Source organism: Capricornis sumatraensis, chromosome 1 (assembly GCF_032405125.1).
Source record: "Capricornis sumatraensis isolate serow.1 chromosome 1, serow.2, whole genome shotgun sequence".
Classification (NCBI taxonomy): domain Eukaryota; kingdom Metazoa; phylum Chordata; class Mammalia; order Artiodactyla; family Bovidae; genus Capricornis; species Capricornis sumatraensis.
This window is the reverse complement of record NC_091069.1, coordinates 90,385,390-90,410,814: the sequence shown is the minus strand read 5'-3', so window position 1 is coordinate 90,410,814 and position 25,425 is coordinate 90,385,390. Positions and strand designations below refer to the sequence as shown.

Sequence of the window (25,425 nt, the reverse complement as noted above, 5' to 3'; positions counted from 1 at the left end):
ATGTAACAAGCTGACAGTCCTAGATGTCTACATCTAGAAAAACCTTAATGTTTTTCCAGCCCAGCAGCTTTATTTACAGATAAAGAAGCTTAAATTGAAGAAAGTAGGGAAAATCACTAGACCATTCAGGTATGACCTAAATCACATCCCTTATGATTATACAGTGGAAGTGACAAATAGATTCAAGGGATTAGATCTGATAGACAGGGTGCCTGAAGAACTATGGATGGAGGTTTGTGACATTGTACAGGAGGCAGGGATCAAGACTATGCCCAAGAAAAAGAAATGCAAAAAGGCAAAATGGTTGTCTGAGGAGGCATTACAAGTAGCTGTGAAAAGAAGAGAAACTAAAGGCAAAGGAGGAAAGGAAAGGTATACCCATTTGAATGCAGAGTTCCAAGGAACAGCAAGGAGAGATAAGAAAGCCTTCCTCAGTGATCAGCGCAAAGAAATAGGGGGAAACAGTAGAATGGAAAAGATTAGAGATCTCTTCAAGGGAACATTTCATGCAAAGATGGGCTCAGTAAAGGACAGAAATGGTATGGACCTAACAGAAGCAGAAGATATTAAGAAGAGGTGGCAAGAATACACAGAAGAACTGTACAAAAAAGATCTTCATGACCCAGATAATCACAATGGTGTGATCACTCACCTAGAGCCAGACATCCTGGAATGAGAAGTCAAGTGGGCCTTAGGAAGCATCACTACAAACAAAGCTAGTGGAGGTGATGGAATTCCAGTTGAGCTATTTCAAATCCTGAAAGATGATGCTGTGAAAGTGCTGCACTCAATATACCAGCAAATTTGGAAAACTCAGCAGTGGCCGCAGGACTGGAAAAGGTCAGTTTTCATTCCAATCCCAAAGAAAGGCAATGCCAAAGAGTGCTCAAACTACCGCACAATTGCACTCATCTCACACGCTAGTAAAGTAATACTCAAAATTCTCCAAGCCAGGCTTCAACAGTACGTGAACCAAGAACTTCCTGATGTTCAAGCTGGATTCAGAAAAGGCAGAGGAACCAGAGATCAAATTGCCAACATCCGTTGGATCATCAAAAAAGCAAGAGAATTCCAGAAAAACATCTACTTCTGCTTTATTGACTATGCCCAAGCCTTTGACTGTGTGCATCACAATAAACTGTGGAAAATTCTGAAAGAGATGGGAATACCAGACCACCTGACGCGCCTCTTGAGAAATCTATATGCAGGTCAGGAAGCAACAGTTAGAACTGGACATGGAACAACAGACTGGTTCCAAATAGGAAAAGGAGTACGTCAAGGCTGTATATTGTCACCCTGCTTATTTAACTTATATGCAGAGTAGATCATGAGAAACACTGAGCTGGATGAAGCACAAGCTGGAATCAAGATTGCCGGGAGAAATATCAATAACCTCAGATATGCAGATGACACCACCCTTATGGCAGAAAGTGAAGAGGAACGCAAAAGCCTCTTGATGAAAGTGAAAGAGGAGAGTGAAAAAGTTGGCTTAAAGCTCAACATTCAGAAAACTAAGATCATGGCATTGGGTCCAATCACTTCATGGCAAATAGATGGCAAACAGTGGAAACAGTGGCTGACTTTATTTTTTGGTCTCCAAAATCGCTGCAGATGGTGACTGCAGCCACAAAATTAAAAGACACTTGCTCCTTGGAAGAAAAGTTATGACCAACCTAGATAGCATATTCAAAAGCAGAGACATTACTTTGCCGACAAAGGTCCATCTAGTCAAAGCTATGGTTTTCCAATAATCATGTATGGATGTGAGAGTTGGACTATAAAGAAAGATGAATGCTGAAGAATTGATGCTTTTGAACTGTGGTGTTGGAGAAGACTCTTGAGAGTCCCTTGGACTGCAAGGAGATCCAACCAGTCCATCCTAAAGGAGATCAATCCTGGGTGTTCATTGGAAGGACTGATGTTGAAGCTGAAACTTCAATCCTTTGGCCATCTGATGTGAAGAACTGACTCATTTGAAAAGACCCTGATGCTGGGAAAGATTGAAGGCAGGAGGAGAAGGGGATTACAGAGGATGAAACGGTTGGATGGCATCACTGACTCAATGGACATGAGTTTGAGTAAACTCTGGGAGTTGATAATGGACAGGGAGGCTTGGCGTGCTGCAGTCCATGGGGTCACAAAGAATTGGACACGACTGAGTTACTGAACTGAACTGAAGGAAGGCAAGGCCTATAGAGAATTTCTAAATCTTATCTTTAGGGTCATATAGCTAATATTTGGCAGAATGGCCCAGGAACCCAGTTCCAGGATCTTTCCACTTAATTCTGCTTCTCCAGGCCAAAGACCCCATGATACCTCATTCTTCTAAAAATCTGCTTCCTTTTTACTTTATTTCTTTGTTTTGTTCTCATTTTAAAACAATGCATATTCTCAGAAAATTTGCAAATATAAAAATACATCAATAAAGAAAATGCCCCTGCTGTGTTACCATCCAGGAATAATTTCTGGCACCATGTTGACCTCCAAATCCTTGTCTTCCAGTTCATCCTCAGTGCACTGAGATCAGGCACTCAGACCCTTCATCTGGGTGAAACTGCTTCTATGAGTTTCTCATCTTCCCTCCCGCTTTTCCCTTTGATTGATTTCAGGACATTCCTCTTCCCCGTATCCTCCTATCATTTACATTGGTCTTTTTCTGTCTCCTTCTGGACTCTTCCTATTGCCATTCCTTAAATAATAATGTCCCAGAGAGCTCTGCGTATTTTCCCCTCTTTTTACTCTCTGTTCTTCTCCTGGGATGTTGTACCTATTCTCCGAGTCAACTATTGCCACTTGGTGTGGACAGCCAAAATAAATACGTTTGCCTCCACCCCTCTCCCGTGTCCCACACTCCTCTGTTTCCAGCCACTTGTTATTGGACCTTCTTCCTGGCGTGTCTTATAAGCATTTCTCTCTAAAACTATCCAAAACCAAATTAATTATGCTTCCCTCTCCAACTTGTTACTTTTCCTGTGTATACTCATTAATTGCCAAACATCTATACTGGAAATCCTGAGGTCGTACCCCCATTCATCCAAGCCATTGTAACATCCTGCCAACTCTTCCTCAACAGTATCCTTCAAATCTCTCTGCTACTCTGTTACCCCTGCCCCAGGCCAGTCCTTCAGCATCTCTCACCTGGACTGCGGCACTTGCCTTCTCCTCATTTCTCTCACCGTTTCTCCCATCGATTCCTGTTCCACACTGCTGCCAATTCTTATTTTCAAAACACAAATCTGGTTTTAAACCCTTAAAACTTTCAGCTGCTTATTCCTGCCTGCAGCAGGAACCTCACATCCACCAGCAGGGTAACGAGACCTTTTTATGCTGTGTCCTTCCTCTCTGCATCGGCTGCCACCCAGCTCACTGCTTGCATAGTGCCTGCCCTATGGCAGACACTCAGTACCTGCTGAATAATAGGTTTCTCCACATTCAAGAATGTTCCTTCTCTCCCCCATCATCTCATTCCTAGTTCTGTAGAATAAAAATTATTCATTTCATCAAAGATGTAATGGACCACACTTAACTGAGGAATGGTCTGTCCACACTTCTAAGTAGAAGCGACAGTACCCGTATGTGCTTTTGTTAAATTACAAGTAGAACAAAAGAAAAAGCGAGCAGGTCCCTGCTTCGTGCAGATCATCCTGTGGTTCTGACAAGTGAACCCAAACAGCGTTCTTGTTCTCTCTTCTGGAGAGGTCTACTGCAGGCTTTGTGTATGTACGTATTTTTTTTAAAGGCAGGAGACTACGTATAATATCACTCAACTGTTATAGTTGGCAGAGTGAGTTTTTTAAAATGTATTTAGCTAACCTGTAAAATAAATTAACTTTGGAAGAATTTTTTTTAAATAATTTCTGATTGGAAAAAAAGACCTTTGGTAGGAAAAAAAAATTAAAGACTGAAACCACAGTATTTAGAATGCAAACATTGTAAAATGCCATAAAACTCCTGAGGTCTTATTGTGTATTTGTAGTGGATCTATACCATAAATGTAGGTAAGACTGAGGAAAATATGCTCACTTGTTATTAAAAAAGAGATTGGGTCAAGTTTCTTTCCACCTCCAAAAACCAGAGCAAGAGGAGTTTACTACCAAATTGTGCTTTTATTTTCATGAAGATTTCTGCTTGCTGTATATAGTATCTCAAATGAATTTTTAATAAGGAGGTGTTGATATTTGAATGAACTGACATACCAGTTGAATAAACCATATATATATATATATATATATATATATATATAAACCATTTTATCTTAATACAAGTGACACCCACACTGTTGCATTAGAAATACATTTTAGATCCTAGTGTTCGTTGCTCAGTTGTGTCTGACTCTTTGCTACCCCATGGACTGTAGCCCTCCAGGCTCTTCTATCTATGGATTCTCCAGGCAAGAATACTGGAGTAGGTTGCCAATTTCTTCTCCAGGGGATCTTCCCCACCCAGGGATCGAACCCAGTCTGCATTGCAAGCAGATTCTTTACCACTGAGCCACCAGGGAAGCCCTTGGTTCTTAGAGCTTGCTACAAACGGGACCTGGAGAGGAATGGTTTCTACGATTTCTTTTAAACATTTCCAGACACCTTGCATGTCACTGCAGATGTGGTTTTATTCTTGAGGTCACCCTTGCTAGGCCCCACCGTGCACATGTTCCGGTGTTGTGCTGGGGCTGCGCTGCGGTGACGTCGTCTGCTTGCCGTCTGTGTTGCTGGCTGCACGTTGCCCCTATGTGTGTCTCTCGGTTCTTTCTCCACGGCTCTTTATTCTGCTTTCAGGAGTCTCTTCTTTCACCCAGATCTGCCCGCTTTTCTTCTCCTGACTTCTCCAGTTTCTAGTAATAGCTCCATCAATGGGCCTTTGTAAGAAATAATACTTATTTATTTGGCTGTGCCACGGCTCAGTTGTGGCATGTGGATGTTAGATTTTTACTGGAGCACGTGAGACTTCCAGTTGTGGCATGTGGGATCTAGTTCCCCGACCAGGGGTCTAACCCAGGCCCCCTGCATCAGAAGCACAAAGTCTTAGCTACTGGGCCACCAGGGAAGCCCCTCCATCCATGAGACTTTCTCTTCTCACCCTCTCCCCAGCCTGTTTCTCTCCCAGGCTTGCTCCTCTCAGTATCTTCTAACTTCTTCATCACTAAGAAAGCAAAACTAAAAAACCTCTGTTCCAGGAGAGGTTGGTATTGTCCTCTGCCTTAGCACCTGAGTGACAGAGGCACCTCTCCTTATTCACGTGTGAGTGTGTCCCTGCCTGGTTCTCAGGCTCCTCTGCCTCCTTCCGCAGCCCACCACTCCCTGCCTGCTCTACCCACACAGACCTAAGTACAGTTGTACTTTTTTATTCCTCCTCACCTGTCACACCTTAGTTTCTGGCCAAATTTTTTAAAGTTTATTTTTCAAAGACTTGATTTGAAAATATCAGTTCCTCTAGGCAGCCTTCTAGGATAGCCTTGCCCCGAGTCCTCTACGGTGTGGCTTACGTGCCCAGCACTTGCTTTCCTTGCACTGTCGTGTCCTGACTCCCCACCTGATTGACCTCTTTAAGGATGGCCACTGTGTGGAAGAGTCTGCTTTGAAAGTATTTTTGCTCTTGTACTTCATTTCTTAACCTTTACTTTTTATTTCCTCCATGTCTTTTACTATCTGAAGTTACCCCCTTTCTACATTCTTCCTTTTTATTTGCATCCCTTTGTGTTTGGCCCATTCGTATTGTCAGTGCCTGTTTTCTGAAACTTACCAATGGCTTTCTTCTAAATTCCACTTGAAACATACACACACATTTCTTATTTTCCAAGTCTTTGAATGAAAAAACTAGGGGGGAGGGGCGGGGAATGAATTTCCAAGTTCTCTTTTACTCTTGGAATATTGCATTAAAATTCTTTTTCTCATAGAAGTATGAGTTGGTATAAAACATTAGTGCCTGTGATGATTTTAATATAAAGAGAATAAAAGCTTTCTGAATAATTTCATTGAAAAGCAGTTTGCTGAGCATTATCACTGTCACAGTTTTATAAATGGATGTCTTTTCAGGATTAGGGGGCATTGTTTACTCACACATACTTATAATGTGACTCTCTGGTTGCTGTCATCATCCTGTCTCAGAGGGGCATGGAGGGGATTGGCATCTAAAGGCCTTCCGAACATATTGCAAATGAAATGTCTGCTGTAACCAAGGAAATGTTCCAGATCTCCTCACCCCAGCAACAAACCTAAGATTAGGCCTACTTGGGGAAGGACTAAAGCAGGAAACAGTCACATAAGTGAACAGACACGTTCTCTTTCTGATGAAACAGGAGAGGAGAGCTTCTAGAAAGGGCAATTCGCCAGTGGTACCTACTGCTCAAACTCGCTCCTTCCTATTCAGAGTAACAGAAGACCATCACACTGTACGTGGGCTTAACACTGAACTCCAGGCCAGCAGGAATTAGCTCCTGCCCCCTGGGCAAACGCAAAGCTAAATAAACTCATGTTGATTGAGAAGCTAGGAAGCTGAGCCCCATAGAAGAGGTTTGGGGAAGCATTAGGCACAGGACGTTGGATCCAAGCTAAATGCTCTTCTCCAGAAAATGAAGATGCTGTTTAATCTGTACTGTTTATCTCATGGAGAGTTAAATACTTTGCGCATTGCATGAAAAGACATTTGTGATAATTTCTTCAAAAAAAGCACCCAAGTAGGAAAGTCCAAAACCTCATTTTTATCACCAGCCACACCCCCAGGATTAAAACACATACATTGCTTTTTATACACAGATGTTAAGCCAGCCTCTTAATACATATTGAAAAATCAAATATGAAAATACTGGAGGTGAAGTAATATATTTCCTAGAAGTCTATGCATTGAAATATGAAGTACGGCTAACATTATTACTAAAATCTTTAAGAAAAATACAATCAATTCTTTTCCGAGCTTGGCACCTTCTACATCATTTGATTTGATCTTTCAAAATTATTTTGTGATAGAAAAATTCCTCCCCTGGCAGCAGTGATGTAAACTCATAGAGGTTTTTTTTTTTTTTTTTTTTTAAGAAATAACATTACATGTATTTATTGAGCAGATTGTTGCCCCAGTGGAAAAATGCTCTAGGAAGTTAATTATTTAAAGGTTAAGAAGATAGGGAAAATGTAGCTTTTCACAGAATGACCTTTATGGACCAGTTTTTTTTTTTTTCTTTAAAGGAATTTGCATCTCTTTCCAAACACGGATGAGGGCCTGACTAATCCTCAATTTCAGCTGTGTAAACACTGAACTTTCAAACTGCTTGGAAAGAAAATAAGAGCAGAACTTGTAATAACCAATGTAAAACCTGAATAATACAGTGATATTGATTATTTCTCTTATGCAATCACCTTAGAGTTTCCTTCCAAAGAAAAAAGAAATTTTATTTCTGTGAGTGTAAAGAACATGGTAGAAATAGTGTTTAAGTGCATATGAAGTTTTTGACTCAGAAGCCTGTGGTCTCTAATTACCTATGAATGCAGCAGGCTTCATTGAGGTGTTACTGTACAATATTCCATCTTGTCATAGAAACCACAACTTTGTACAAAGAGAAAAACAATTATTCAATTGAGCATTCTTTTAACAGACTGTTAACTTGATTGGCAAAGCTCTAGTTCTGGTGCTGAGTTATTTATATTTCTAAAGGCATTCATTCATTAATAAGTAGTTGCATTTTTAGCAAATTGAATATAATGAGTGGAATTGTTCATAGTAATAGGCTGCCAACTTATTTGCACATCTTGGGAGAAAGTTTATAAAATTTTTATAGGGCTCATGATTGATTTAATATTAATTAAAAATGCCCTTAATTTTCCCCAGTGATACTCAATGGAAGAGCTTGGGGCCCATCTTGAAGAGGATGGAATGGTGATGGTGATCCATTCCCCGAGATCCAGCAAAGCACTCTGTCCCCAGCCCTCTAGAACAGCTAGTTGACACACAGGGGATGTGACAGGTTTTATCCAATTTCACATACAAGGAAATGATTTAAAACCACTTCATAAACTGCATAGGAATCAGCATTTCAGTTTTTTCCTAGATACTTATTCTAGGTTTGAATATGATATCAGCTGTTAAGACTTAAAGTAGAGTCCAAGCTGAATTCTGTCAAACATAGAATAACCTGAGAATTAGCCAGAGTCACGGGTGAGAGGGATCCTTTACATTCTCACTGATACTCTGCATTCTGGAAATAATATACACGTCAAAGCTTTGTTTGCTATTTTGCTTGTTTTTACTGCCATAAGGGAAAAGGAAGGGTAGTAACTCTGCTGATAGAATTTTATGAAGTTACTCATCAAGGACATCTTTGTTATGTGATATATTCATCAGGTTTCTGCAGTCAATTTGACCCTGCCAAAATAAATATATAGGAAACTGTTATGAAAATAACTCATTAAACTTTCCTAATAGTGTAATGATCTATCAACTTTTTTAAAAATGTAGGTATTGAGATTAAAGTCTTACCCTCACTGGCAAGTGTTATGCCTTTGTTCCTGTAGTTTCTTCTGGTTAAGAATCTGTAGATAGCAATTCTAATGAAAATATTTCATTAGTATTAACCTAAGTAATTGTGATGGCAATTGTTATTGTTGAGTTGCTCAGTCGTGTCTGACTCTTTGCGACCCAACGGATTGCAGCACACCAGGTTTCCCTGTCCTTGACTATCTCTCGGAGTTGCTCAAACTCATGTCCTTTGAGTCGGTGATGCCATCCAACCATCTCATCCTCTGTTGCCCACTTCTCCTCCTGCCCTCAATTTTGCCCAGCATGAGGGTCTTTTCCAATGAGTCGTCTCTTCGCATCAGGTGGGCAAAATATTGGAGCTTCAGCATCAGTCCTTCCAATGAATATTCAGCATTGATTTCCTTTAGGATTGACTGGTTTGATCTTGCTGCCTGAGGGACTCTCAAGAGTCTTCTTCAGCACCACAGTTCAAAAGCATCAATTCTTCAGGGCTCAGCCTTCTTTATGGCCCAACTCTCACATCTGCACTTGACTACTGGAAAAACCATAGCTTTGACTAGACGGACCTTTGTCAACAAAATGATGTCTCCGCTTTTTAATACGCTATCTAGGTTTGTCACAGCTTTTCTTCTAAGGAGCAAGTGTGTTTTAATTTCATGTCTGCAGTCATCATCTGCAGTGAATTTGGAGCCCCCCAAAATAAAATCTGTCACTGTTTCCATTTTTTCCCCATCAATTTGCCATGAAATGATGGGATTGGGTACCATGATCTCTAGTGTTTTGAATGTTGAGTTTTAAGCCAGCTTTTTCACTGTCTTCCTTCACCTTCATCAAAAGGCTCTTTAGTTCTTCTTTACTTTCTACCATTAGGGTGGTGTCATCTGCATATCTGAGGTTATTGATATTTCTCCCAGCAGTGTTGATTACAGCAACTTTTTATTTGACATAGCATAAAACTAAAACTTAATAAATTCTAACTGGATGAGGCAGTAATTTGAACTCTATAGCACTTCCTGATAATAGATTTTTAAATCGTTTTTTAAAAGCACAAACTTACTCGTAGATTTCAAGTCTGATGGGATTAAGTCATTAGTATTGTCTGAAACTAGGTGGAATTTTTTTTTTTTTTTTTTTTTTGCCGAACTGTGCAGCTTGTGGAATCTTACCTTAGTTCCCTGATCAGGTATTGAACCTGTGCCCTCATCAATGAAAGTACAGAGTCCTCACCACTAGACCACAAGGGAATTCACTGGAGGTCTTCATCATTTGTGTTCTATCATATCACCTTGTCTTTTAGACAGAAAGTTAAATGGACTCTGTTGGAATATATATAAGCTTTAGGACACACTTGCGCTGGGACTAGAACCTGGGCTTGAAATGCTGTCCTGAAGCTTAGCCGGCTCTTACTGTTTCATTCAAAGTCATACAGTTGCAGCAGTTTGAGTAGTTAGATTATTTTATAGACTCAGGTTACTGCAGTGTTTTTCTGGTTGTCTTCCTCTGCTTTGCACTGTTCAGGAAAGATTGGGGGAGCACAGTTAACTCAATAACTATCTAAGGGTTAAATATTATGAGTGGCCTCACATCTCTGATTCAGTGTCAGGGAAAATGTTCATTGATTTAATTAGGTGTTATAGCTCAGTAAAGAATGGCCCGATGTTTGGCAAGAAAGCAGATATGGAAACTGTACTCACAGCCAAATTCACATGAATATAGTAATTGGTTAACGTCAAAGGAAATGATTTTGACAGATTTACACTTTGGGGTGGGTTAGAAATCCATGAAAATTCAGGATTCAAGTGCATTTTTATCTTGAAGAATCTGATACAGAATAGAAAGCAGCCTTCTGTAAATGAAGTGCCATTGGCATATCCATCCATTGTGTTTCGACTCCATTACGATACAGATAGATTTGATGTATCCTGTCAACACTCTTTTTTGCTTTCTCTTTAGACTCAGAAGTAGATCAACCCAGAGAAGAAAAGAAAGAATGCTACTATAATCTGAACGACGCCAGTCTATGTGACAACGTGCTGGCTCCCAATGTCACCAAGCAGGAGTGCTGCTGCACCTCCGGTGCTGGGTGGGGAGACAACTGTGAGATCTTCCCCTGCCCGGTCCTGGGGACTGGTAAGAATCAGCTGAGTGCCGTGTTCACACTGGTATTTGCTGTTCATGGGTCTTGGAATGTTCTCATTTGGGTTATTGAAGCCTCAAAGTGCTAACAGCTACTGGTACCTGCTGTAGTCAAATTGAGGTAAGATACCTTCTAGTGGGTTTCTAGAAGGCTAGAAACCAAACCATGTCCTGCCTCAATATAAATTCTTGAACTTCTGTTTATCACAGAATATGCTGTTATGGTGACATTCCATATGATATTTTGTCAGAAAGATAATTCAGTTTTCTTCCATTTTTAATATAAAAGCAATGACTTTTTCTAACACCGACACAGCGTTGTTCCTAATTAGAGCTTGTATATTTAAGCCAAGGTTTTTCTTGATGGATTCTAATTAGAAATTTAAAATACTAGTGCTCAGGTCGCTTCATTCATGTCTGACTCTTTGCGACCCTATGGACTGTCACCCACCAGGCTCCTCTGTCCATGGGATTCTCCAGGCAAGAATACTGGAGTGGGTTGCCATGCCCTCCTCCAGATAAAATACTGGAAACCATAGTAATGGTAAAATAAGCCATAAAACTCCATAGCACTTATAAGTAAAACATGGATAAAAAAGTGAACTATCAAGTTTTTTTTAAATTATAAGTAAACTTATGAAGTCATTAGGTTTATTTGCACCTACTTTGTAATTTAGAGATTGTACTGAATTTATTTGTCTGAATTAGATGGCAAGGTTTGCCTTTAAGTTACTGAATTTGAGAAAGCAAAACTGAATGTAAAACATACTCATGGGGGAAAAAAAATCATGGAAGTTTTTTTTTCTTTTTTTCAACTTTTTTTTTTTTCCTTGTCTCTTCTGAAATCAGCTGAATTCACTGAAATGTGTCCTAGAGGGAAAGGTTTTGTCCCCTCAGAAGAATCTTCTTATGGCGTTGATGGTGAAAACTATAAAGGTCAGTTTCAAGCAGAAACTAATTTGCAATGAGTGTTCATATCTGACATTCAAGTAGAAGCATGGCTTCCGTTCGAATTCTGCCCAGTAGTCTCTGGGTAGAAGTGTGGCTTGGGAAGGAGAACATGTAAGACTGTATGACGGTGGGACTTCGCTTAAGATTCTGAGTTTCCATCTCTGAAATGATGTTTCAAAGACTGTCATGAGGGTAAAATAAGGTAACATATGTAAAAGTACTTCATGCAAAATTCTGTACTTTAATAGATTTATTCTTTTATTCCAGGACAATATTAAAAATTGTACATTAGGACCAATATAAATTTGATCATTATGTTGGCCTTTAATGGTTATCAACAAAGCAAAGATTTTTGCTTTTTTAGAAAGCATCCTACTTTGCTGGGACCTTTTTTACTAATGGCCATAGATTAGTGATAAAGAATGGAAAAGAAGAAAACAAAAGTTGATATGCTTTATACATTTCATATTATTAGCCTGTAATTCTAAAATAAATTCCAGATTTTTCACTTTGGTGAAATTTAAATTACACATATGAGTATTTCCTTATTAACCACTCTCTTTAACATCTCAATGATAGAGATATTATGACCACTTTTTCCCCATAGATGCAGATGAATGCCTACTTTTTGGACAGGAGATCTGCAAAAATGGCTTCTGTATGAACACTCAGCCTGGTTATGAATGCTACTGTAAGCAAGGAACATACTATGATCCTGTCAAATTGCAGTGCTTTGGTAAGTTTTAAGAGGATATTTTGTGATGTCCTGTGAAAATAGATGGGAAAAAAATAGTAATGTTTTGTATAAAAATTTATTAGAATCTAAATCTCATGTTGAAAAGATCTGTAAATGTTTTATGAATCCTTTTCTTGAGCAATATTTAAGAAAATAAAAATCCTTCAAACTACTGTTTGAATAGATTTTGAAGAGTTAATATTCAGTGTGGAATTATAATTCAGGTCACTGGTATAACTGAAGTGTTCTTTTGGTCTGGGGAGCCTCCTGTTTCATCACTCATACCATACACTGAAAGTCATTTTTAAATACAGACCCAAACTTTAATGCCTAAGCAGAAAACCATATATACTATGCAGAAAAACATAGCAGAAGGAAATAATTTTAAAACTGTCATAAAGAGGCATTTTATCTTAAATTTCTAAGTATATCCTGTTCTTAAATGTTTTCTTTCCTTATTTAATGTCAGCAGCTGTAGGGGAATGTTATTTTTCCAATCAATACAGCTTAACATTTTTATAGTCAGAGCTGTTCTCTTTTGGATGATGATGTGTAGCTAATTAAAATGTGGCAGACCTTGAAATCTGGACTAAATTTAGCGGTGTATTAAGTTTGGTTAAGTGTATGAGGTGCAACTGATTGCTGATTTTCTTTCGTTTTTTTTTTTTCTCTGAAGATATAGACGAGTGTCAAGACCCCAGCAGTTGCATTGATGGCCAGTGCATTAATACAGAAGGCTCTTATAACTGCTTCTGTACCCACCCAATGGTCCTGGATGCTTCAGAAAAAAGATGTATCCGACCAACTGAATCACATGGTATGTTTGGATGTGAGAAGCAAGTCTGTGTCCAAATAAATGTCATAAGGTTTTCCTTTTGACTGAAATGTGAGCTGTCGGAAAATAGAAAAACGGATTCCTTGGGTATTTTGAAAAAATTAAAATGAGATGCTAAGAGAAAGAATAAGTGTCATATCATCAATATGCAGATTTAACACCCTGTACATACTGACTTAATGGACACCAGGACAAGGAGTGACTGAGCAGATGGCAGAGCTCTTCCATACTTGAGGGTTGATCATATTTAACCCTCAAAGGCAACTGAGGAAGATGTAAGTTGAAGGGAAAATAATTAGGTTTGCTTGACTGAATAGAGGACACAGATGAGACTGGGCAGAGCAGAGGGTGGAATTCATCAGCGGTGGAGGGCTCTGGAGTCCATTGGTAGGAGTCCCCGTTCATGCCTGAAGGTGATGTGCTCCTAATAATTGACTTAATTGATCAATGCATCAGCACATTCAGGAGACTGCTTTGGTTGAAATCTATTGAAAAGTAGAAAGGTTAGAATTAAGAACCCTAGGATGAAGTGTCACTCGTTCAGGGCTTTGGCAGATGAAATGGATGAAAAAGGCTGAATCCCCAAAATTTTGTGTAGAAGGAAAAGGTAGGATTTGACAGAGGAGTAAGTGTGAAAAATCAGCTATTGGAAGAATAAGAAGCCCGTCAGGATTATGAAGTATAGGCAAGATCGTGGAGGGTTTTACATAATGTGAAAGCTACAGAGAGAAGGATTTAATTGGAACATGATGGGCAGGTTGAATTTCAGCTGATGGAATGACACCCAGTTGGAGATGACAGAGGTCTGATCCATGGAAAGACCAGGCTGGCTTCAGACTTGCACTTGGAAGTCACACTTAGAAATCAGGATGGAAACTTTGAGACTCGCTGGCTTCTACCACAGTGTCTCTGAAATCGGAATAGCAGTGCAATTGTCATGGAACCGTGTCTTCCCTTTCAGAACAAATTGAAGAAACCGATGTCTACCAGGATCTGTGCTGGGAACATCTGAGTGAGGAGTATGTGTGTAGCCGGCCTCTTGTCGGCAAGCAGACGACGTACACGGAGTGCTGCTGTTTGTACGGAGAGGCCTGGGGCATGCAGTGCGCCCTCTGTCCCATGAAGGATTCAGGTGAGCCCTTACCAAGTCCTTCTGCTGGAGGTGTTTGGAAACCAGTTCTTCTTACCTCCTTTGGAAACTGATAATTCTCTTTTACTTAAATACCTTCACTCCTGATGTCTTACTTTCATCAGAGGGGTATGTGTGTGGACACATGTTACGGGAGCAGATTACATAACATCTGACTCATGGTTTGCCTCCAATCCAGATGTTGTCATTAATTTTTGAAACCCTCATTTTATTTCCCTCCAAAGAATGATAAATGACCCAAAGAAATGTAATGCATCTTAGCAGTTGGTGGCATAGGTCTTGAGAATTTATATTTCCTGATATTTCTTTTTTTCCTACAGTCCTTCTCACTTCTGATAGTTTCTGCTTAGAGCAAAAAGTGTCAGGGCCTAGACACTCTCCATAAGTCAAAGCTCAAGTTTTTATGTCAACCTCTTTGTGGGAGAGAAGGGTTCCCCGTCTCCACAGAAGGGTTAGAACCATGAAGGAAAACAGTATAAAGTAAGTGAAATGTATTTGAACAAATCTTCCTGACTTTCAAGGTGTAGTATGTGCATGCCAAGTCACTCCAGTTTTGTCTGACTCTTTGCAACTATGGACTGTAGGCTGCCAGGCTCCTCTGTCCATGGGATGCTCCAGGCAAGAATACTGGAGTGGGTTGCTGTGCCCTCTTCCAGGGCATCTTCCAGCTCCAAGGGTCAAACCCATGTCTCCTGTGGCTCCTGCATTGCAGGCGCATTCTTTGCTGCTGAGCCACTGGCGAAGGCCTTCAAGTTTTCAACCTGGGGTCAAACGGAAAAAATGGGATCAGCGAAGCTCTTAGTTTCCTCCCTTCTCTTCATCCGGGAGGAGGGCTTGAAGGTACCAACTCAGGGCTCCAGGCTGGGCTGCTTGGTGACTGTTGGGGTCTGTGCTGATCACCTATATCTCTTCTTACCACTATAGCTTCTTACTGCCTGTTAAAGGAAAGCACTTGAAAGTCTTTCGTATAGCATTTTTGTCTTTGACTATAGAATTGGTTGTTAAAGCCAGAAAAATACTGTGTGGGTATAAAGTGCAGGAGTTCATAATGAACAAATTATCAGAATGGCAAAGAGGGAAAGAATTGCTTGGAAAGAGGAAATGCTCTAATTTTTAGTTAGAATGTAATTTTCCAATCATTTAATAAATTAGCTTTTTAGCTTGGAAATAACTTAAAACCAAGGTAGCGTAAAAAAGAAAGTAATTTGAAATGCTGTAAAAGGAAAAGGAATAGCAGAGCGGGAAGAACAAACACATAAAGATATAGATGGTAATGCTAGTAGCCCAGAAACGGAAAGAGGGTGGGTTCTGGGGCCAGAAAACCCGGGTCTGGAATTCAGAGCGGCCCATGGCAGCGGCATAAACGGGGGTAAAAGAACCTCACCCAGCAGCTCATTTATAAAGTGAAGGCATCACTCTTGTGTTGTGAGAACTAGGAGGATTTAGGTGGGGCAGATTAACCAGGAGTGTGGCACATTATTAGCATCACTGTTGCCTCTGTTCCTGGCAGATGCCACAAGGAGAGGAAGATGAAATCTGAGGAGGTGAATATAATATACATGACTTGAGTCATCTTCTCATGATGCTTGGATAGCTCAGCTCTTTCTACTTAGAAAGTGTTTTTATTGTTTACTTTAAAAAAAATATATATATATGTATATATATACTTCGAAAAAATTAAGAGGCTATGTCCCCTTCTACCTACCCCATCACAACTGACGCCTCCTTGAAAATGTTCACTCTTTTTCTTAAATTGAAGTATAGTGTTGATGTAGCATAGAAGTTACAGGTGTACAATATAATGATGTGCAATTTTTTAAAGTTATACTCCGTTTATAGTTATTGTGAAAAATTGGCGATATTCCCCATGTTGTACAGTATATGCTTATCACTTATTTTATACCTAATAGCTTGTACCTCTGAAGGTGTTCACTCTTAACAGTTGGTGTTTTCATCATCCAAGTCTTTAATTCTATGTATCGATTATTTCTTAAGTTTTATATTAGTTATTATACATTTATATTTAAGAGAATATTTAAAACTGAAATCTGTGTCATTGATTTTAGGCCCATGTTGTTTTTTGGTTTACTCTTCAGCATCGCTGAAATTGGAGGTATTGTATAACTGGCATCTATTAATGGCTACAAGCTATTTTTTCACATCTTAATGTCTATTATATCAGGATGTATTTTACAATCTAGGGTGTCATAGAACTGGTGAAAGATGGTAACTTTTAAATGGATATGCAGGCTTTGTTTTATGTATGTACAGGCATCTGTTCAGTCGCTCAATCATGTCCGACTCTGTGACCCCACAGACTGCAACATGCCAGGCTTCCCTGTCCATCACCAACTCCCAGAGCTTGCTCAAACACATCTCCATCAAGTTGGTGATGCCATCCAACCATCTCATTCTCTGTCGTCCCCTTCTCATTCTGCCTTCAATCTTTTCCAGCACCAGGGGCTTTTCCAATGAGTCAATTCTTTGCATCACGTGGCCAAAGTATTGGAATTCCAGCTTCAGCATCAGTCCTTCCAATGAATAGTCAGGACTGATTTCCTTTAGGATTGACTGGTTGGATCTCCTTGCAGTCCAAGGGACTCTCAAGAGTCTTCTCCAGCACCACAGTTCAAAATCATCAATTCCTTGGTGGTCAACTTTCCTTATAGTCCAACTCTCACATCTACACATGACTACTGGAAAAACCATAGTTTTGACTAGATGGGCCTTTGTTGGCAAAGTAATGTCTCTGCTTTTTAATACACTGTTTAGGTTGGTCATAGCTTTTCTTGCAAGGAGCAAGCGTCTTTTATTTCATGGCTGCAGTCACCATTTGCAGTGATTTTGGAGCCTAGGAAAGTAAAGTCTGTCACTGTTCCCACTATTTTCCCAGCTATTTGCCATGAAGTGATGGGACCGGATGCCATGATCTTAGTTTTTTGAATGTTAAGTTTTAAGCCAACTTTTTTTCACTCTTATCTTTCAGTTTCATCAAGAGGCTCTTCGGTTCCTCTTCACTTTCTGCCATAAGGGTGGTGTCATCTGTGTATCTGAGGTTATTGATACTTCTCCCGGCAATCTTGATTCCAGCTTGTGCTTCATTCAGCCTAGTGTTTCTTATGATGTTCTCTGCATATAAGTTAAATAAGCAGGGTGACAAATGAGCAAGGTGACAGCCTTGACATACTCCTTTCCCAGTTTGGAACCAGTCTGTTGTTCCATGTCCAGTTCTAACTGTTGCTTCTTGACCTGCATACAAATTTCTTAGGAGGTAGGTCAGGTGGTCTGGTATTCCTATCTCTTGAAGAATTTTCCACAGTTTGTTGTGATCTACACAGTCAAAGGCTTTGGTGTTGTCAATAAATCAGAAGTAGATGTTTTTCTGGACTTCTCTTGCTTTTTCTGTGATCCAGTGGATGTTGGCAATCTGCACAGGCATATCTTGGAGATATTATGGATTCAGTTCCAGACCACCACAATAAAGTGAACATTGCAATAAAGCAAGTCACCTGAACTTTCTGGTTTCCCAGAGCACATAAAACTTAAATTTACATTGTAAAGTATTTATGTCTATTAAGTGTACTTTAAAAAAAAAGTGCATGCCTTAATTAAGAACACTGTATTGCTAGAACATGTTAACCATCATCTAAGCCTTCAGCAAGTTATCTTTTTGCTGGTTGAGGGTCTTGCCTTGATATTGATGATCACTGACTGATGAGGGGATGGTTGCTGGAGACGGGGGTGACTGTGGCAATTTCTTAAAAAAATACAACAGTGAAGTTTCCCATCTCAACTGATTCTCTCTTTACAAATAATTTCTTTGAGTATGCAATGCTGTTTAATGGCATTTTACCTAATGTTGAAATTACTTCAAAGTTGAAGTCAATCCTGTCAAGCCCCCTGCTGTTTTCTCAACTAGTTTCATGTGATATTCCAAGTCCTTTGTCTCAACATTCAGTTAAGTTCGCTGTCTCAGATGGGTGGGGTTTGTGGCAGCCTACAGCAATTACAACGGTAACACTGAAGATCACCCTAATAAATATAGTAAATAATAATGTTCTTATAAAGTACACAACTACCTAATAGCATCTGGACATGAATTAAGGATAGACAAATGCAGAAATAAAATCCTCATATAAAACTTTCTCTTCTAGAACACTGCTTCATCCACATTAATGGGCATGCCAACTACATGACAGTCTTATTTTTAAAAAAGACAGATTCTAGTTTCTAGTTGGAGGGGAGGTGGCCAGGATTCTACATTCTTAAGTCCCAAGGCAATGCAGCTGCTACTGGTCCTTGGACCACACTAGCAAGGTTCTTGAGACACCTGCAGCATTCAACCTGATTTTGTTAAAACTGCCTTTAATGCTGTTATCAATTTTTCAGAGAGGAAGCAGAGAGTGTGTGAATTTTAAAACTGATTTGCTTGTTCTGCTGCTGAACCTTTTAAATGATGCTGTTGAGGGATATATGATAGTTGAGAAAGGACCATGTTGTCTATCCGTTAATAAAAGCCCTGGGTGAATCCCAGCCTGTCACTGAGCCTTCCAGTTTCCCAAGGAGTGCAGCACTGCTTTAGGGAACAATTAGTTACTGATGGAAACAGTGCTGGAGGAATTTAAGGAATAAATCGCAGTGCTTGTCATCAGCTTTGAGCATTAACGTGCAGTGCAAAGTAAAGCCTTGGCTCCAGAACAGGCTTTCACACTTCTGGTCCAATAGGTCATGGGCACTAATTCTTGCTAAGGCAGCAACTGCATCTGGGGATTCTGGTAGTTAGGGGAGATACAGTGGCTCCCTAAACAGTGTTCTCTGAAGTTCGATGGCAACGTGTGGATTGGTACCATATGCAGACTGGTACCACCTGCAGAGGGAGGGAGTGGAGGTTGATGGGTTGTGTCAGGGTACCTTTACATGAGATTTGCCTTGTTGTACCATTTAGTGCATTTCTGGGGCTGCTTGGGGTCCCCTTTTACGTCTCAGCTCCAGTCTGGGAGGCCAAACACCAGGCCTGAGGAAAAGGTTTCAGAGGGCTGAGAGCGGCACTGCGGTGAGTTTGCTGAAGTGGTTGTGTACAGACAGCCTCCCCTTCCTCAGTTCTGGAATTTCTCTTATTCTTGCCCCGGGGTCCTCTTCGTCTCCTTCCCCTCTCAGTAACCTCTAATCCTGACTGTTCTTAAAATGTTTTGTTTGTTTGTTTGTTTGTTTGTTTTGTCTTGACTGGGGAGGGAAGTGCTGAACTGCTTTGGGAGGACCATCACATCTGGACTCCTTATCATGCTATCACAGCCAGCCTCCAAGAGAAAGAGCTATTTGGAAAACCGAATCAGGAAAGATGAACCGTTGTATCCATGTTATGAACGACAGAGGGTGCCCATTGTTCGATCTTTCTGTAAACTTTCAGTGTCATGCTAGAAGGAAGTTATGAACTCTGACATCTGGAGTTTATTGGCATATGAGTTTTATATAGCTTGGTTTTTCTGGGTCTCCATCTGAATAAAAAACGATGGTAGCTTACATGTATTGCTCAATGCCAGGCACGTTCAGGATGCTTATCATCAATTAAGATACTTAATTATCCCAGCCATCCTGTGAGATAGGTATATAATTACTTCCTTTTGAGGAGAGAGGAACTGAGGCACAGATTATATTAACTGCCGTGGTCAGATACCAGGAGATGGCAGATTCAAATCCAGGCCTTGGCATCCGTGCTTTCAACCACAATCTGTGCTCCTAGCGTTACTCCAGTTCCTGCTGCCCCAAGGTCTCACAGCTCATCATAGATAAACCGTATCACTTAGAATATAAAAGTGATAATGAAAAATAAAAAGCTGGATTTTTTTCCATCTCCTCACCCTGCTGTGTGCTAAGAGAGAAAATCTACGAGCTTTAGAGGCAGACAGTGAGCTTAGCCAAGTTAGACTCTGTATCAGAGTTAAGCACATAGATATGATGAATTAATGGATTAAAACAAGTCAGTAATTCTCAGTGAATTAAACTGTTGATGCCTAGCACTTATCTAAATAAACCTTTAATGTTTTTATTTACTGCTACTCTTAAAAATATAAACTGAAATTTTCTGAGAAAATCTGCATTATATATAGGTTGCTGTTATCCTATGGAAATAAAAACCAATTGACCTGCAAATGAAAGAAAATGAGACACACATTGGAACACTGGAATCTCAAGTGGTCAGAGATCCCAGTGCCTGTGGTTATCTTGTTAAAATAATTAGACTTCTGTTAAGGAAATTGTTAAAATAATTAGACTTACTGTGAGAAAACTGAACATAAAGAGTTGATAAAGTCTTGATATAAGTCCAATCTAAAATTTAGAAGTTAAGAAATTTTGAGGGGAGACTTAGTGTGTTGAGAGAGCGCCACCTATTGGTTGATACAGTGTACTGCGCCACCGGTGTTTTAACCTCTGTTTACTCAGTCATTTTGGACTCTGCGACCTCATGGACTGCAGCACTCCAGGCTTCCCTGTCCTTTACCATCTCCCAGAGTTTGCTCAAACTCATGTCAATTGAGTACGTGATGCCATCCAACCATCTCATCCTCTGTTGTCCCCTTCTTCCACCTTCAATCTTTCCCAGCATCAGACTCTTTTCCAATGAGTCAGTTCTTCGCATCAGGTGTGGAGCTTCAGCTTCTGTCCTTCCAGTGAATATTCAGGACTGATTTCCTTTAGGATTGACTGGTTTGATCTCCTTGCTGTCCAAGGGACACTCAAGAATCTTCTCCAGCACCACAGTTTAAAGGCATCAATTCTTTAGTGCTCAGCCTTCTTTATTGTCCAGCTCTTACTTCCTTACATGACTACTGGAAAAACCATAGCTTTGACTATATGGATCTTTGTAGGCAAAATAATGTCTCTGCTTTTTAATACACTGTCTAGGTTTGTCATTGCTTTTCTTCCAAGGAGCAAGCATCTTTTAATTTCATATCTGCAGTCACTGTCCACAATGATTTGGGAACCCAAGCCAAGCCCTCTTTCACCTTCATCAAGAGGCTCTTTAATTCCTCCTCATTTTCTGCTATAAGGGCGGTGTCATCTCTGAAGTAATAACTTAATGCATGTCAGGCATAGAAAGGTGACAGTGGGGTTTAAAAAAAATCTCCAAGGAAATTGAAGTATCACAAAAGAAATTGACAAAGGCTTTGAAAAATAACTGCTATTAATAGAAATGCAGAGGCATGGATCCTCTGTTTTGCTTGGAGAGCTGTTTAAAGATACAGATATATATAGGTTAGATTTGATTTGAAAATTCTTATTGCAGGAATACAGATTATTACATTGCCCACCATGGTCAGATACCTGGGAGTGGTGGAGTCACATCCAGGCATCAGCGTCCATGCTCTCAACCACTTCAGGGCCAGGAAGAAAAATATAATCATTACAGCATAAGAAAGATTTGAAATCAGTTCTGTCAGTAGAGAATTCTGTAGATTTTAATATGGATTTGTGTCTAATTCTTTCTTTTTAAAAACTCAACAACATGTTTAGGGAACTATTATATGGAGAGTGCAGTTACTAAGAACCATGTCTGAAATGCAATCTAAATTATTTATAGTTTATCTGTTTTCAGCTTCAGTTAAATTATTTACATATTCCTTCATTTCATTATTTACTTGAACACCCTACTATGTTTCATCTAGGCCATAAATTTTAGAACAGATATAGTTTGTATTTACAGGAAGTGTAAAATTCTGTAGAACTGACAAAGTTATGTTGTATTGCTAAATTAGAAGTTCATTCCTTAGTATTGCTCATTTAAATGCACAGGTGACATCCTTTTTTAATAAATCCATCATTTCCTATGCCACACTATTTTTCATACTTCCTAATAACTTCTCTACCCCCAATTTTTTTTATATGGTTTTGCAGGAGTGAAGTTAGCTGGAATCTCTCTTTGAACAATCGAGCTAGTGATTTCTTCCATATCCGTGCCTGGCTCTTACATGTTCCCAAAGATCTTAGTGTAACAAGTTTCATAATACCCTTGGAGGTGTGAAGGAAGACAAGGATTTGACTCACGGACTAAACTTGAAAAAATATTGTAATTGGGCAGTGGTTGCAAAAGGCCTTTCAGCAGTCACGGTTTAAAGGCTTTTCCAAGAACTATGTTTCCAAAGAATGTTAATAATAACTTTGGAACATCCTACAAGTGAGGCACAGTGCGTAGTCACCGCCTTTGGTTTGGGCAGTCCAGGGATCTCGTTCTGCTTTTGGCACTGCTTCTGTCGACTGCACTGGACGAGTTACTTCAGTTTCCTTTATCCCAAGTTGAGAACTCTTTTGAGGTTACAGTAATTAATACTCTGTAAGTATGAGAGCATTTATCATTGTGATCATAGATCCTGCTTATGATGATTAAAGAAAGTTTAGCTGTTAATAAACTATAGTGGAGAATTTAAATCAAACTGGAAACAGACAAAAGATCTCCTCAATCGAGTGGCTGCCGTATGTATACACTCTATGTGTATAGAGTATACATACTCTCAGCGGTAAGTGGTCCACTTTTTTTTGAGACAAAATTCTTGGTATCTATGGAACTAGATTAAATTGAATACGGTATGGAATGGCAAATAAGCAATTTATATTGCTTCTTCTTGAAGATGCTTTACATTTATTTAGAAGGCTTTTCCTTACTTTCCTGAAAAGAGCGAAAATACTTTTCTTACTAGAAAGGCTTAATACAAAATAAAATTTAGTAGTGAATTATGCACATAGAACCCTGGTGTTTAATGTGATCCTTACATTAGTTTCCTCGCTTTTGTAAAATAACAGTCCAACATCTGCCTCAGGATTGAATGAGGGATAAAAATGGGATCATGCATTGTGAGATGTTTGACATGGAAGAAATGCTTCGCAGGTGTTAGCAATGATTATAAATCAAATCTTGTTCCAGGAAGTGAATTGAGCTAAAGATTATTCCCCATCGTCACCTTGCTATACAGTGCTAGAAATCTCTTTGAAAGTAGGCAAGAGTCAAAGATGATGCGGGGGCAGGAGTGTGTTTGGGGACTGACACAGAGCCAGACACCTCAGCAGCCTCCGAGAGAAGCTGCTGCTTCTATGTCCCTTGAGGCTCCCGAGCTGCCAGTGTGGTTAGGATGTCTGAGAGAGGCCTGGAAAAGACTGGTCAAGGTTGAGGTTTTTGTTGGGCCTCATCTTTTAGTTGTGGCACGTGGGATCTTTTTTTTTTTAACTTGGCGACATGTGCACCCTTCAGTTGCAGCATTGGAACTCTTGGTTGCAGCATGCAGGATCTAGTTCCCTGACCAGGGATCAAACCCCACAACCCCCTCCCCCACCCCCACCCCCCACCCCGGCCTTGGGAACACAGAGTCCTAGCCACTGGGCCACCAGGGAAGTCTGCAAAGTGGAATTTAGTATATTCAATTGATCAGCGTTAAAATCTAGACTTACCTAAGACTTTAAGTTCGACTTAAATATTTTGTCCTTCTGTTTATAAAGCTAGTATTTTTATATAAAGTAATATCCATTTTTATTTTGTGATGTTTATATATCTCAAGGAACAGATTAAACTTTCCTTGAGAGTTATTTCTATATCAAAATTCTTGTTAATTAAATCTCTTAACACTTTGGCCTCTAATGTATAAACTTTATGTATTTGATTTTCTCTCAAGCACTTTATAGAGCTGAGAGGGCAGCCTATAATCCTAACAAGCATTTTCTTCTTAAGTATTTAAGCAGCTCTTATAAAGCTAATAAACCAAACTTAAAATGCAACAAATTGAATTCCCTAATGAATTTAGATAGTGTTTACTGACCTAATAGAGTTTTGTTAATTCTCAAGCGACATAAAAATCCTGCATATTTCAAATTGAGGTCATAGGCCTGTCAGATTATCTAGTATATGGTTTTCTTAAACATTCTAGACATATTAAATAGCAACAACAACAAAAAAACCCTTACTCTCAAACCTTAACGGTAAAGTATTAATATTCTAGACTTAATGTATGTCATTATCTTCGTGGCAGCGTTACCATCTTAGGGCAACTGAGGACGCTGGGAAGGAAAATTCATGACAGTGATTGTCAGTTATTAGAGAATTAAGACCAGGACATGAGATGTGTGTATTCGCAGTTTGAGTCTAAGTAGCCGTGTACGTGATACACAAGGCATGTTCTGGGTTTCCAGGTTAACAGGGGATCCCGAGTATTCCTAATGTGCATTGTTTTTATAAGCAATATCTTCCACTGCAGTGACTTTCGAGGGAATAATAGAGAAGATAGCATTAATAAAAGCTTTTCTATACCTACACGTGGAAGTGAAAGTTGCTCAGTCGTGTCTGACTATTTGCAACCCCATGGACTGTAGTATATGGAATTCTCCAGGCCAGAATACTGGAGTGAGTAGCCTTTCCCTTCTCCAAGGGATTGGTCCAACCCAGGGATTAAAACTCCTGTTAAGAATTAGGTACCTTCTACTGAAGGTATGTGCTCACCTTATTGAGATTGCCTACCGCAATGATGACAAACTTCCCCTGTCCCAATAAGGACAGCTTGGTGGTGTAGTCTGGGTTCTCCAGAAAAGCAGAACCAATGGGAGTGAGATTGAGATTGACTGACTGACTGCTAAGTTCATTCCTTTTAAGGAATTGGCTCACATGATTGTCAGTCAATTCAGTCACTCAGTCGTGTCTGACTCTTTGCGACCCCATGAACTGCAGCATGCCAGGCTTCCATCACCAACTCCGGGGGCTTGATCAAACTCATGTCCTTTGAGTCAGTGATGCCATCCAACCGTCTCAACCTCTGTTGTCCCCTTCTCCTCCTGCCCTCAATCTTTCCCAGCATCAAGGGTCTTTTCCAATGAGTCAGTTCTTCACATCAGGTGGCCAAACTATTGGAGCTCCAGCATCAGTCCTTCCAATGAATATTCAGGACTGATTTCTTTTAGGACTGACTGATTTGATCTCCTTGCAGACCAAGGGACTCTCAAGAGTCTTCTCCAACACCACAGTTCAAAACCATCAATTATTCAGTGCTCAGCTTTCTTTATGGTCCAACTCTCACATCCATACATGACTACTGGAAAAACCATAGCTTTGACTCTGTGGACCTTTGTCTGCAAAGTAATGTCTCTACTTTTTAATACGCTGTCTAGGTTGGTCAT

General features: G+C 39.8%; 1 protein-coding gene across 28 annotated transcripts in view; it reads left to right on the top strand.

Moving 5' to 3' along the window:
• The window catches only part of LTBP1 (latent transforming growth factor beta binding protein 1), a 456,525-nt gene that overhangs the window by 405,122 nt on the left and 25,978 nt on the right, over positions 1–25,425 (top strand). For all 28 annotated transcript variants that reach the window (XM_068988396.1, XM_068988377.1, XM_068988386.1 and 25 more), the window contains 5 exons: positions 10,420–10,596; positions 11,452–11,538; positions 12,161–12,289; positions 12,966–13,106; positions 14,086–14,256. In XM_068988396.1, coding sequence (XP_068844497.1) covers positions 10,420–10,596; positions 11,452–11,538; positions 12,161–12,289; positions 12,966–13,106; positions 14,086–14,256 — 705 coding nt within the window. The remainder of the gene's footprint in view (positions 1–10,419; positions 10,597–11,451; positions 11,539–12,160; positions 12,290–12,965; positions 13,107–14,085; positions 14,257–25,425) is intronic.